At 38.6% G+C, this 15305-nt stretch overlaps 1 protein-coding gene across 3 annotated transcripts in view; it reads left to right on the top strand.

Moving 5' to 3' along the window:
- Window positions 1–125: 125 nt before the first annotated feature.
- ORC1 (origin recognition complex subunit 1) overlaps window positions 126–15305 on the top strand; it is a 28614-nt gene continuing 13434 nt past the window's right edge. Inside the window, exons 1-7 of one of the 3 annotated variants that reach the window (XM_074334718.2) lie at window positions 126–325; window positions 3975–4120; window positions 6479–6578; window positions 7176–7303; window positions 8923–9105; window positions 10429–10737; window positions 14153–14519. In XM_074334718.2, coding sequence (XP_074190819.2) covers window positions 6484–6578; window positions 7176–7303; window positions 8923–9105; window positions 10429–10737; window positions 14153–14519 — 1082 coding nt within the window. In that variant the 5' untranslated portion in view covers window positions 126–325; window positions 3975–4120; window positions 6479–6483. The remainder of the gene's footprint in view (window positions 326–3974; window positions 4121–6478; window positions 6579–7175; window positions 7304–8922; window positions 9106–10428; window positions 10738–14152; window positions 14520–15305) is intronic. The other 2 variants (XM_074334720.2, XM_088791140.1) reach the window with 2 other exon arrangements.

Here is a 15305-nt window from a genome sequence, read left to right as displayed (position 1 = left end):
AACGGCGTCGCTGATGGTGTCAATGATGGCCGCTGCACGTGGACGTACGTACGTCATGCGTACTCTATAAGGTGGGCGGGACGGGAGGGCTGGCTGTTGACGGAACACGGAGACAGCCTGGGGGCGGGGCCACGACGTTTGGCGCGAAATTTTATTCTCTCCACCTTCTTTCCATTCCTAGCAAGGAGCCGGCTTCTGCTCCGGCGTCCAGCTCGGTGGAGTCCATCTGGAGCAGGTGAGGATTGCTGCAGCTCCACGAGCTCCTGAAGCGGACACGGTGGGAAGTGGAGGGCTTGCGCCTAGCTTCAGGAAGTTTCGGCGCCCGGTGAGTGTGGCGTCCGGCCGGCTGGAGGGGAATCTGAGCCGCGGGAACCGAGGAAGTTGTTCTTTGTAGACTCAGTCATTGATTCATCCAGCAGACATTTACTAAGACACCGATAAGTGCCAGGCACTGTTCTAAGCCCATTAGGAGCGTTCCTTTCCCACATTCCGAATGTTAAGTCTTCTCGCTACACCAGGGACTGCAAGTTTTTCAGTGGGGTAGCCGGAAGCCAACAGCATGGAAGTGTGAGCATTGCCACCTTCAGCGTCCTGAGATTCTCAGTAATGATCTTAGTCATCCCTTCTATGGGCATTGCCCTTGTGAAGCATCGCATCTTTTCCTCCTTTGAGTCGTAGTGTAGCAGGCACCACCGGGAAGTCGGAGCCGTAGAAGTTATTACCCCATTTTACCGATGTAGCAATTGCGCCTGGAGATAGATCAGGTCTAGGTCGCTTTTTGTGACTGAGCGGTTTGGGCTCCTACCCAGGTCTTTTTCCAGTTGAGCTGCTCTTAACTGCTGGTCACTCATCCACTCCACCTTTCCAGGAGAGAACTCTAATGACGCCTTTTCTACTTTTTAACCCTACAATGCCAGGGCCTTATGTTTTAACTGTTGGAAAAAGCACTGGGTTTAGGCATAAGATGCAAGATTCTTATCCTGGTGCCATCTGAAAACCTGCAATAATTAAATATCTTAGTTTTTTATTTTAATTGTCTGTAAAAATAGTTACTGGGTGCTTGTGGACTTTAGAAGGTTTATGAATCCCCTGAAATGAATGCAAAATGTTTGTGTGAATTGTATGTGAGTTTAATAACATCATCAAATTAGCAAAATAAAAAGAACCACTGCCTTTTACAAATAGAGCAAGGGATTAAGGAAGTGGGAGTGAATTTACCATTTTGCATTTTTTCACTTAATCCCCAGTAATCCTAGAGTAGAGCTTGGCACACAGCGGGAGGTTAATAAATATTGGTGCCTAAAAGGAAGTTTCTATTATTATCCCATTTTATGGGTAAGGAGATGGAGACACATTTGTTCTCTCAGTCAGTGTCTGGAAAGCCTGAATTATAATAAGCACACCAGAAGCAAGTTCTCTCAGGCATATATTTAACATTATCTACTTTAACAATAAGATGAGGTGGTTAAGAGCAGTCATTGGAATCCGGTTGCTCAGGGGTTGAATTAAGGCTGTGCCATCCTGTATAACATTGGGACAAGTTATGATCTTGAAGTTGATAATGGCATCTACCTTTCATTCAGCAAATATTTATTATTAGAGTGCCAATTGTGCACTTAGTACTAAGTGCTCAATAAATAGATATTTACATTAACATTAGTGTGCTATCATTATTTTTACTGCAACTCCCTTACCTGTGTTTCTTCGGTGTGACCCCTGGACTGGGTAATATCTGGTATCTGCAATATTGAGAGCCTATAGTGGGTATCTCCTGGAAGCAAAAGCCTTTGCTAGGCCAAATCAGGTCTGTCTTTCCACTCCACTCATCACGCCTCTTGGGGACTATTTCTGCTGATGGTGGATGGGATGAAATGCTGGGTGGAGGGTAAGAAAGTGAGAAACAGTACAAAGAGGCTTGACATCTACCATGATTTCCATATGCTGCCTCTTCAGAAGGACTCCTGATTAATTTTTTGAACTTTTCATTGAAAAATAACATACATACAGAAAAGTACACAAATCAGAAATGTGTAGCTCAATGAATTTTTTTAACTTTAAATTTTTTACTTTATAATCTCTTTGAACTAATCTGCCAGTTTTATAAATAGCATGTCAGTGAGTTTTCTTAAAAAGAACATACCTATGTAACTAGCCTCTAGTTCAAGAAATAACATGACCAACATCTCAAATGCACCTGGCATCTCCAACTGTGCGCCTTTTCAGTTACCTTGGTTACCTTCTATTCTCACTTATAACACCAGAGGTTACTTTTCCCTCTTTTTGAACTTTATATAAATGGAATCAATATAGGGTGTATTCTTTTGCTGATTTCTTTAGCTCATTGTTGTTTTGTGAGATTTTCCTCACTTTGTGTGCAGTTGTAGTTGGTTTAATTTCATTGCTTTATAATGCTGCTATGAGCATTCTGGCTCATGTTTTTTGATGATGTGTTTTTCTGTGGGTGTATTCTGTTGGAATTGCTGGATCATAGGATATGCTTTAATAGATACCACCAATTTTCCAAAGTAGTGTTACCAATTGACATGCCCTCCAGCAGCAGTGCATGACAGTTCTGGCTGCTCTACATCTTTACCACACTTGGTATTGTCCTAATTATTTACATTCATTTCATTCATTTCTTCATTCACCTATTGTGTGCCAAGTCCTAACCTAGGTCCTAGGGATGCAGTTATGAACAAGACAGACAAGGTTCCAAGATCCCTGCTCTTTTGGAGGTTAACATTCTAATGTGGGAAACACAATAAATAAAGTAACATAGTGGTTATTCCTTTGATAATAACGTGGTATAATGGAACACGACCCTGAGGGGCAGTATGAAGTGTGGGGGGTAACTTTCCATTGGGTATCAGTGAAGGCCTCTCGGAGGAAGTTTCATCCAGTTGAGACCTGAGCCATCCCTGCAAATCTTTGCAGGAAGAGGAGAGGACAGCAACTGCATAAGTCTGAGGGCACTAACAGCCTTGGTCTGTTTGAGATTTGGAAAAGCAGGCCTGAAGCAGGTTGTGCAGTCCAGACCCAGATAGTCTTCTTTCTATACCCCCTGCCTGCTCAGCCTAGGGTGAATCACCCACCTTTGCACATATGCATACATAGTAGTCCCACCTTATCCAGTTTCGCTTTTCGAGATTTGTTAACCTGCATCAGCTGCAGTCTGAAAATAATAAATGGGAAATTCCAGAAATAAAAATTCATAAGTTTTACATTGCACATGATACTGAGTAACGAGATGAAATCTTGAGCTGTCCTCCTGCTCTATCCCGCTCAGGACTTGAATCGTTCCTGTGTCCAATGTTGTCTATGCTGTATGTGCTAACTGGTTAGCCAGATCCGTTTATCAGATTGGTTACCAGCTATTTTGAGAGAAAGACCACAGTCACATACCTTTTATTACAATACATTGTTATAATTGTTTCATTTTATGATTAGTTGTTAATCTCTTACTGTGCCTAAGTTATAAATTAAACTTTATTGTAGGTATGTATGTATAGGAAAAAACAGTATACATAGGGTTCAGTATCCACGATTTCAGGCATCTACTGGAGTATTTAAATGTATCCCCTGAGGATAAATGGGACTACTGTACTGGTTTCATTGAACACAGCTCATGATCTAGAAAAGGAATGTTAAATTTTATCTTGACTTGGTTTTGAAGGAGGATGCCTGCTTTGTTAAGCTAAAATATGATCTGGATTTAGAAGAATTGAGAGTATGTATTTGATGCCATAGGTATGCGTGAGTACCTTATTGATATGGAGGTAGTCCTTCTGTATTCCAAATTTTTGATTTGAAAAAATGAGATCATTGTGCCAGTGTAACCAAATGTCATAGTCAAAGTGACGAATCAGGCCATTTATCTTACAGTTAGATTATTTAAAAGTTGTAGAAAGTTTGCTGAGAGATACCAACTTGCCATAAAACACTCTCCCTGATATTTCAATTTTTTTTGATGACAGAGCTTAGTGAGTACTTTGAATTACTTGCATCTTTTATCTGTATCCATCCTATTTTGCCTGATTCATTGAGGAAAGGTGAAAAGTTCTAAGTTTTCTTCTGAACAGTTCTGTGCTACATGAACCATTAAAAGGAACATATATTGAAGGTAAGTTAGTGTTATATATTTCCTTGAACATTTATTGAATCTAACACTTTTACTAATTTTTACCAAAAGATTTTATGAATCCAAATTCATTTTTTACTTGAGCACAAGTCTTCTACTTGTTTTTACTCATCAATCTTCTTTGCTGTTTGTTCATTTCTACAATGTACTTAATTGAAATTAGATTGATTTTAAAAGTACTCTATTTTAAATTATAGTCTTGATGTTCTTAATAGCAATCATTCAGACATCATTTGTAATCTGTGTATTTACTTGTGACTCAGTATCTTCTCTTCTTTTTGCTAACTAGTTTCCACAAAGTATACTAAAAAAATACCTTTTTTAAAAGCAGAAAATCTTATGGGTCATAATTGTACCAAGTAGAATGTAGGACATAATCTCTACTGAAGTTTAGGAAACCAGCTTGTTTAATCAGGATGTTAACATGCTATTCTAATTCTGTTGTTTTCAACATAGACAGAAATTATTGGTCCCCTTATCAGTAATTCAGAGTAATTGAGTCAGACTGTATTTAAAAAAATTTTTTTCACCCCAGTTTTGTCCAATTTTAGTTCCACAAGAAAAGAATTGAATTTAGAAGAAAGATTTATTTTTTTAATTACTTAAACTTAAGATATTGGGTTGCCATAATTATTAGGACTAGTAGATTGCAGTTTCCAAATTTCAAGGAGGAATTTTCATTCACATTCTGTTTTTGTCAGTAAAAATGTCTTTTTTCATGTACTTTAATACAAGCATTTCTTTTCAGCTATTCAAGATACGACCTGTCAGCTGCAAAGAAAAATACCCCTTACAACTGCCAGAGTAATATAGATTAGTGACATTTTTTTCTTTTCTTTTTAAAAATTTTTAGTTTTAAAACAACTTTAATGGGTATAATAGCATACAATAAACTATATATTTGTAGTATATAGTTTGATCATTTTCACATATGTATATACCTGTGAAACCATCACTGAAATCTAAATAGTGAACATCCTTATCACTCCCCTCCAAAAGTTTCTTCATGATCTGTAATCCTCTCTACAGTCCCTTTCCTCCCACCTAACCCTCTACACAGGCCCCGAGGCAACCACTGATCTATTAATATTTCCTGTCACTGTAGATTACTTGCATTACTGATTGAATTTTTGAGTGTTAAACCTTCCATTTCTGAAATGCACTCACCTTAATCATTACATATTAGCCCTCTTTCTTACATATTTCTATATTCATTTATCTAACATTTTGCTTTGGATTTTTGCACCTATATTTATATGTGATTGGGCTGCAATTTTTCTTTCTACTAATGCCTTTGTCATACTTTAATATCAAGGTTGGCCTCATAAAATGGGCTAGTTTGTAAGATGCTTATTTCTTGACTTTATTGAAATATAGCAAACATACAGTAATGTGTATAATATTAAGCTTTATAAAACTTGATTTTTTTTTACAAATGTCTATTTATGGGTATAAAGTTATTTATAATATTCCCTTATTTTTTTAATATCTGCAGGCTGTAATAATATCCCCTCTTTTATTCCTGATACTGGTTATTTAAACTTACTCTGTATTTCTTCATAATTCTCCTGGGGGAAGGGGGGAGTTAAACTTATTTGTCGGGTTTTTGTTTTTTTGTTTGTTTGTTTCCTATTTCTTTACGGTTTTTATTAAAATAATAGTTCCCATTCCTGATCTGGTGGCCTTATGTAGTACCGTGTTTCCCCGAAAATAAGACCTAGCCGGACAATCAGCTCTAATGCATCTCTTGGAGCAAAAATTAGTGTAAGACCTGGTATTATATTATATTATGACCGGGTCTTATATTAATTTTTTCTCCAAAAGACGCGTTAGAGCTGATTGTCTGGCTAGGTCTTATTTTCGGGGAAGCACGGTAGGTGCCCTGTGGGACCCAGTAGCACAGTCTTCCTTGTCACCTGCGCCAGGTGCTTCAGGAGTATCCCTGTGTGGGTTGCGCGTGTCCTCTTGTTATAGTTGCGCCTTGATTGCTACTGGCTTGTCAGTGGGTGGGACTGACCCTCAGGCTCACTGGCTGTGGGATTTGGCCATGTCCACAACTTACGGGCTGCGTGTGGAGGTCTTACCCACTGAGCAGGATTTGCCCGAGTGGGCTCTGGTGCCTTTTGAGACTGCCTAATGGGTGTGCCGTTTGTGGGATTAATTGGGTGGTGCTCTGCTGTGGTCTGAAGTCAACCTCAAAGGAAATGTTTACTAAGTCTATAATGTGTGAGAGTATTGCTGGGGCAGAAAAGAAGGTTGAACTCATTGAAGGCTGGTACTGTGTCACAGAATCCGTCAAAGCGTTATCACATTAACTCAGAGTTAGTGACTTTTACACAGGAGCCATGGCACACTATCCTACAAGGCTGAAGAGCAGACGAACTTATTCATGGGTTGGCAGGCCATTGTTGGATCGCAAACTACACTACCAAACCTACAAGTGAGTGACAGAGTACTTTGATTGTCTTGGCTAAACTCTTAGTAACATGTATCTCGCCTGTTCTAGTTACTATAGTTGACGATTGAGGGACAGTACATATGGATTGATTATAAGGAGAGGTTTCGTTTTATGCAAGAAGACGGTAGGATAAATATAGCACTTAGTGATAGAGGAGGACAGTATGTCAGGTTAATAAAAATTTGGTGTGTACAATAATGTCATATCTATTTAAGGTGGGTTCTGTGAAATTCTGAATCATAACTATGTCTTCCTAGCCCTAGAGATTTCTGGACAATTTGATATTGGGCAGCTTTCATGCCTTGGGAAGACCTTGGTGTTTGTTCATAACTGAGAGACGTTAGGTTCATGTTAAAGCCTCTGGATTAAACTGTTTTAAAATTGTTCACGCTAAAACAATTCATTTGATCCATTTTGTCTATTCTTGCATGAGAATTGGCTTTCTAATAGGAGAATTGGTCAGCAGAAAGAAACTATGTAGGGGATTTTCCAGTTGGAGAGCACTTCTGTGCCCAGAGGGTTTGAAGAACTTGGCCCATCCTAAGTGATTTCCTAACATGTTTTTCTGTTACTTCCTAGAGAAATGAGTGTGACGTTAGAACGTTGTTCCACTGAGAGTCACATCCAAGTTGGACAGTTCGTGTTGGTTGAAGGGAATGATAATGAAAATCCATATGTTGCTAAATTGATTGAGCTGTTTGAAGATGGTGAGTTTTGGGTTGAATGAAAACTATTCCTTGTCATGAATAATTGGGAGCTGCTAGGTGATGGGGAAAGAGGGGCAGTTTGCTGATTCCTCTGTTCATGGCATTTAGGGTATGAACCAGGATTCTGATGTGGGGTCTCTTAAGCACTAGCTGTACCCTCTTCATCTAGTGAACTTTACTCACTAGAGCAGTATTGGATAAAATGGGATTGGGGGCTCAAGAATTTAGCTTTTCTGTTATTTTTAGGAGTGAGTAAGAATGGCCATTACAGCGGGATTTTTAGAATGGAATGAAAGGATGAATTCAGGAAGAAGGGCGAAGAAAAAAATAGGTGATTTGCTCTATGATGAAGACTGTCCTTTAATTTTTGGCGTCAGGAAATTAGTAATGAATTTTGCAAATGCAACTTTTTAATGAGAGAGGGGGTAAATTGGATTGGGAAGGTGTATCAGTTGATGTTCAGTCAAAAAACAAAAAAATGCTTTAGGTGTTTTACCCAGAGGGACTTATGTATTAGTGTTGAAAAGGCTGGAGGAAAAAAGATGATATTTCCCAGAGTTCAGTAAGGAAAGAAAGCCACTACTGCCACTAAGGCTGGAGGTGCAAATGGGAAAAGTCCTCACTGCTTCAGGTGATTTTCTGAGCCTTTAACCCTCTGGAAAGAAGAGAAGAGTAAAGAAAGATGGGAATTAGGCAGACCTCCTAAAGGAATGTTAAGAAGAAAGATAGCAATTTGCAACTACACAAAACTGCCTCTTCCAGGAGCTAGGAAAGGAATGAAGGGTAGTTAGTCCTGTGGCAGTTTGTATGCCTAAAAGAAGGAACTGATAGAGTGAGTGAGTAAAGATGTTTTTACATTAAAGAGGTGGGAAAGATACTTGATAAGTGTGGAGGAAAACCTCATTAAGCTAACATCCACTAGGGGAGCACCTCAGCAATATGGGCTTTTGTATTTGAAGTATTGGCCCTTGTGTACAGATTTTAGAATCCTTGTGTGGTGCTCCATCGGATGGCTTCAGCCTTTCTCTGAAGATTGCTAAGGAAGAGAAGCGATGATGATGGTGGTGCCGGAGTGTATGTCCTTTCACTTGGTGCTAATGCTGATATGGAGTGATATTAGTGGTATATTACAGTGATAAAACTGAAGATCGCAAGCATATGTTTTCCAGAAGTCATCTCCATGGCTGATGCTCAGATTCTTGCCAGGAGTTTTGTTTTTCTGCTGTTTGATAGCTTCTTTATAATCACTGATTTGCAAAACTTGTTCAGTGCCCGTGATTAGAATTGTTCCTCGCAAATGCCTTCTGTAATTTCTTTGATGACTGATAGCACCATTAGGAAGCGGAGTAAAGTGAGAAGAGCTTGGGTGCTGGGTTGAGTCAGATTACTGCTGGTTGGTCCAGTGATCTTTGACAAATTGTTTAAGGTCCCTGTAACTTGATTACTATGCCAATAAAAGGGGGATAGCCATAGAACCTACCTTACAGGGTTATTGTGGGGATGAAAAACACTGTGTTAATCAAATATCGTCAAGTACTTAGCACAGTGTTTAGCACAAAGTGCTTAATCAAATGTTCTCTCATTTTCTTAACCTTCCCTTTTCCACGTCTTACTCCTAGAGTTGGACCTTTATTCCAAGAAACGTGCTCGAGTTCAGTGGTTTATCCGATTCTGTGAAATCCCTGTCTGTAAACAGCATTTGCTGGGTCGGAAGCCTGCGGAACAAGAGATATTCTGGTATGATTACCCTGCTTGTGACAGCAACATTAGTGTCGAGACCATCATTGGCTCTGTGCGGGTAGGTGATGCCTTGATTTTCAACTCTATCTTGAGGTTTATTTCTGGCTGCCTCCTAAACTGCATGGCCTCAAAGATATTACTGGCTATAATTTACCCCGCAGAAATGAGCTTTTTGCTTGTTTGTCATCTTCTCTACTTGTCTACCCACTTCATCTGAACAGATATTTAATGAGACACTTACCATGTATTAGGAGCCTCTTGGAAGGAGTGACATTCAGGAATTAGCAAATGTACCTCAGTGGGGAATTACATTTAGCTATGATTGTAGTAGGCGCGAAGCATGGCAGGGATGAAATGCTTGCTTAAAAGAGGATTTCACCTTTAGTAAATCAGTACAAAGAGTGCTAGTTGCTACAGGCAAATTTGAGTTATGGGATTTTATGATAAATCAGGTTCCACTGAGCTGTAGGCTGAATTGAGACACTGGTTTGGATACTAAGATACGGGTTATTCCTTGAGCTACTTCAGGCCCAAAATGAGATTAGGTCATGATATGAAGTGTGGTCACATGGTGATTAGGTCATTGGTTTAATGGTAGTGCAGAGACTTTGGTCTAGCATGACTATAGTCAGATTGTTCTAATCTGTGGGCCTAGCATAGTGAAGGAATGAAAGGCAAATACAGAAGTTGAAGTAGCAAGATGGGTATGTTAGGAAACGCGGAGGGAGAAGGTGTTTAGACAGGAGCACAATGGTTGGAATGAGCAGGACTGACAAGCGAAAGCTCGACTCGTGCTGGAAGACCATTTTGAAGAGTATTGAGCACTGGAGGTAAAATGGGGCCAGATTTTAGAAGGCATTGAAAATCAGTTTAAGTAATCTGATCTTGCTATAGTGGAGAGCCACTGTAGGCTATTGAGCAGGGGAGCATGCTTAGAGAAGTTGTCGTGGGGAAATTTGGCATGGCTGAATAGAATGGCCTGGAAAAGAAAGCAACATGAGGTATGGCTATCAATGAGGAAGAGTCTGTGGAAATATGCTATGCCATGTCTGTGCCTCTTTAATTTGGAAAAATAATGTTCCAGGTAAGGATACAGACTTAAATGCTTTTTAATCATAGCTCTCATGGAGCATTCCTTGGCTTTTTTGGTTCTCATTTCTTTTTTTTCTTCTTTTTTTAAATTTAAGTTTATTGGGGTGACAATTGTTAGTAAAGTTCCATAGATTTCAGGTGTACAATTCTGTATTACATCATCTATAAATCCCATTGTGTGTTCCCCACTCAGAGTCAGTTCTCCTTCCATCACCATATATTTGATCCCCTTTATCCTCATCTACCACCCCCTCATTTCTTCCTATTCATCTTTACGTCCTAAATTCAGGTAGTAGCTTTAGCCCCAGATGAAGTGATACCTATGGATCTGAAAAATGAGAAGATACTCTTTGTGAAACTATCTTGGAATGAGAAGGAATTCAGACCACTATCCCCAGAACTATTTGCAGAATTGGATAAGCTACAAGAAGGCAGTCCTAGATGCCAGAAGCCCGTGGGAGCCAAGACTAAGAGCATAGAAAGCCCTTCTTGGACCACAGCAGAGCATATGGTCAAAAGGATTGAATCAAGGCACTCTACCTCCAAATCTCACCTGTCTCATCCTGTCACCCCAAAGGCCAAGAAGAGGCTAGAACTTGGCAGTAAGTGTGGAATGGGTCACAGAGGGCAACACTGAGGCTAAAGTAATATGATAAAATATTAATTCATGCTACAGTATTAAGTTAGTATGGCAGTGGGTTAGAATGGCCTCATGTTGAAATATACATAACAAAATTTACCATTTTAATCATTTTTAAGTGCACAGTTTAGTGGCATGCAGTATATTCACATTGTTCTACAACCATCACCATCATCTTCCAACCATTGGACAATAACTCTCCATTGCCCCATCCTCTGGCAGCCACCGTTCTACTTCCTATTTCTGAATTTGACCACTCAAGGTACCTCATGTAAGTGGAGTCATATAGTATTTGTCCCTTTCTGACTGGTTTGTTTAAGTTAGCATAATATCCTCAAGGTTCCTCCATGTTGTATCGCATGTCAACATTACTGTCTCTTTAAGGCTGAATTGTATGTATATACCACATTTTGTTTATCCATTCATTCATCTGTGAATGGACATATGTACTGCTTTCACTTTTTGGCTGTTATGACTAAATGCTGCTATGAGTACAGGTATACAAATACCTGCTCATGTCCCTACTTTCATTTTGGATATATACCCAGATGTAGAATTGCTGGGATCATATGGTAATTCTATTTTTAACTTTTTGAGGAACCACCATACTGTTTTCCATAGCAGCTGTACCATTTTACATTCTCACCAACAGTGCACAAGGGTTTCAATTTCTCCACCTCCGCCCCACACTTGGTATTTTTTTGTTCTTGATAGTAGCCATCCTAATAGGTGTGAGATGGTATATCATTATTGTATTCCTCTATGATCAGTGATACTGAGCCCTGTATTGACCTATTTCTTTAAGATCTCTGCTACTAAGGTGACATTGTTTTAGATCCCTAGTGGAAGACCTAAGAAATACATATAGGTTAAAATTCTATCATGCTGATACTTCTAGTCTGTAGATCACAGGGCTCTTTCCCTCCTTCCCATAATCCATAATTGTATCTCCTTCAGGAAGAAGAGCCATGGTTCTCAGGAGCAATCCTGATACATACAAGAGTTTCACAATAGCTATACCTATACTACTACCAGCAGTAAACTTACCAAGTGAAGTTCAAATGTTATTTTGCAGTGCTTTATACCTTTAGAATTTATTCCACTGAGGAAATAGTTACTTTGATTAAATTTTTTCTTCTGGTGGTTATATTATTGGTAATATACAGTGACGTTCTTTTATTTCTGTTTAGTTTTTAGGGCTTTTCCCATCTTTCATTTAATTTTTCAGACCTATGAAACATTAACATGATTAAAGAGTCAAAACTGTTTAAAACAAGCGTACTCAGAGAAGCCCCATTCCTTTCTTTATCCTCTCATCCTATCTACCATCTTCTGTAGGTTATCAATTTTATTAGTTTCTAGTTTATCTTTCCTATGTTTTTTGCAAAAATCATCAGGTATATATAAACACAATATATATAAACATATAATTTTCCATTCTTTCTTATTCAGTAGTATTCAGTAGGGTATATTCTTTTCCATCTTACTTTTTTCACTTATAATGTATCTGAAAAACTCTGGCTGTTCTGAGCATTCATCCTGTTATGTGTCAGTCTTTTTTAATTCTTTTGTGTTACATGCTAAGTTTGTCGGGTATAAATTATTTGTATTCTTGATAGCTCCTTATTACAATGTGTGTATAGGAGCTGAACATAAATATATACAACATTTAGAAAAATGCAGAAAAATTATTAAAGAAATAATTATAATATTGCCATTCAGAAATAAGTGCAGTATTTTTGACTGTTAATTTTGCAGGATGTTGAAATTTAGGGTAAGAAATTAACACAGTTATATAATTATAGGAGGGAGGATATGATGAAAATATTTTGGATAAATTGTTTTTGACAGAAAAATGGGAAAATAAGGTATGAGGGAGATCAGGATATTGGGACATTTTTAAATTAATTAAGACCTGAGTTGTGATTAACAAAAAATTTAATAATTTTAGCTTCATTTTCAAAGACCTCTAAGATCTGGCCCTAGATAACTTTTTAAAGTCAGGATTATTGAAGTATACTTTACAAACAGCAAAATTTCCCTTTTTAGTATATAGTTCTATAAGTTTTTACAAATGCATACAGTTGTGTAACTACCACTATAATCAAGATATAGAACAGTTCCATCATCCCAAAATTCTCTTGTGTTCTTTGTGGTCAACCAGACCTTCCCTTCATTCCCAGCCCCTGATAGGCACTGATCTGTTTTCTGTCTATAGTTTGGCCTTTTCCAGAATGGCATATAAGATGGACTCATACTGTGTGTAGCCTTTTGAGTCTGACTCCTTTAACTTAGCATAATGCATTTAAGATTCATCCATATTGAGTATGACAGTAATTTGTTGCTTTTTATTGCTATGTAGCATTCCATTATATGGATTTATCATAGTTTACCTACTCCCACCTTAAGGATGTTTGTGTTGTTCCTAGTTTTGGGTGATTACGAAGAAAGCCACTATAAACATTCACACGCAGGTACCTGCTGACTCATCTTACCTGTAGCTACTCCCCACATACCACGTGCTGTGACTAACGTGAACTCCTCCATGCCCAGTGCTTTCCAGCCTCATTGCCTTAGCTCACATCGATCTCATTTATTCTTCTCATATCCCTTTTCTTCTCTTTTCAACTATGTTGAAATTTTGCTTTTCTTTCAAGCTCCATCTCAAAAGCTGTTTTATTAGCACTTAGATACTTTAGGGCAATTATTTTACTTCATATTATAGGCATCCATGTATATCATCCCCCTTGATACACTAAAGTGTCTTGTGGTTGGGAACCAGGATTGTCTCATTCAATTTTTATTTCCTCCTAGCAGCTGGCACATACCTTGCCATTGTAACAGCTCAATTGATATCTGTGAACGAATGACTGGGTTCTTGTTGCCTGTGGTCATGGTGAGAGAGGAGCAAATGCAAATGGGTTCTGTGTATTCACTAAACCCAGCTGATTGCCCCCTGGGATCCATCTTCTCTCTATTGGTAGATATAATCTGGGTTAAAAAAAATCTAGGCCTTGGTGTAAATTTTTTCAAATGCTGTTGATTGGGGGTCTGAGGATATGCAGTATTACCCCTGGTTGAAAACCACTCTTCTGGTAGATTTCTTCAGAGAAATCTGATTAAACATTTATCTACAAAAGCTGACTTAATATTTGACTTACGGTTCTAACTAGGAAAATCATCCATGCAATTTAGGAGAGAGACTACAAATAATATAGCTACATAGCCTGGGTAAAGAAAGATTGGAATAGTTTAAATTAAGCATAATTCATGTCTTTGTATAACTTGAATGGATGAATTTAGCTATAATGAGATCGGGGGTGTGTATATTGCTCGTTATAAAAGTCACACATTGTGGTGGTTTCTCTTGGACTTAGGTTTCCCTAGGACACCTAATACTAGGATTTCCCAGCAGACTCTGTGGACCTCATTGGATTCTCCCAAAAGAACTAAATGGGAAAAAGCCTTCTCTGAGACCACCTCACCACCTAAGAGGTCTCAGCCTGATGCACTTCAAACCTTGTCTCCAGCTCTGAAAGCCCCAGAGAAAACTAGAGAGATTCGACGCTCTTATGCTGAGGAGAACAAGGCGGCTTCACGTGAATGTCACATGATCCTGAGAGCCCGAGTCCCAGCTTTGAAAACCACAGAGATTAGTGAGGAAACAACACTTACCCCCTATAACAGAGGAAAGAGATCTTTGGTGGCGCCTTTTATTCTGAAACCAGAAAAGATCAAAAAGAGGTGATCAGGACATTTCCCTGCCTCTCACAGAGCAAATCGTGGTTCTTCACATGATGTGAAATATGTGGGTCAGTCAATAAAGTTAGAGCAGTGGGTTGCAAATATGAATATGACAGAATCACCAGGAGCTTTTTTTAAAATACAGATTTCTGAGCCACTTCCTAGGCGTAGGGAATCAATCTCAGTGTTTGGAGCCAGGAATCTGCATTTTTGCAGTGCTCTTTGGATGATTCTGGTATGTCCCACTGTCGTTTAAGGATCACTTCTCTAGAAGATAATTTTCCAAACCAGAATTGTGTCACAGTCCTGGATTTCATTACTTGCTGTGACTCTTTGCCACATTTTAATAGTTTTTTTTCTTAGTTATTGAAAACAACAACTGGAAACTATGATCAAATACATATAGCACAAGAAGATAATGCATCTAGAACAGTTTGCAGTTTGACACTAGACAATGTTTGTACATAATGGTCTGCTCAAATAATGTGAGAAGCAGAAATTATACATTTCAGTGTTTCCTGCTTAGAAATGCCAGTACCCAGCTCATAATAGGTTTGCTTGATAAATGCTTTGTATTTAATATACAGCTGCATTTATGCTAGCCTTGAGCCTGGGTGGACAGTGAATTTATAGATGTATCAGAAAAAAGAGGACGAGAAACTGCCTGGGGTTAGTATATTCTGGTCTTTAGTTGTGGGGGGATTGGTGAGTCTGATTTAAATGATGAGCTTTAAGCAAACTTTGATCTCTGCATTTGAGTCAAACTTCAGTTATAAACTTTTTAGC

Source organism: Rhinolophus sinicus, chromosome 14, assembly GCF_057876585.1.
Source record: "Rhinolophus sinicus isolate RSI-liver-muscle chromosome 14, RSI-T2T, whole genome shotgun sequence".
NCBI classification, from domain to species: Eukaryota; Metazoa; Chordata; class Mammalia; order Chiroptera; family Rhinolophidae; genus Rhinolophus; species Rhinolophus sinicus.
This window is presented reverse-complemented; position numbering and strand designations above follow the sequence as displayed.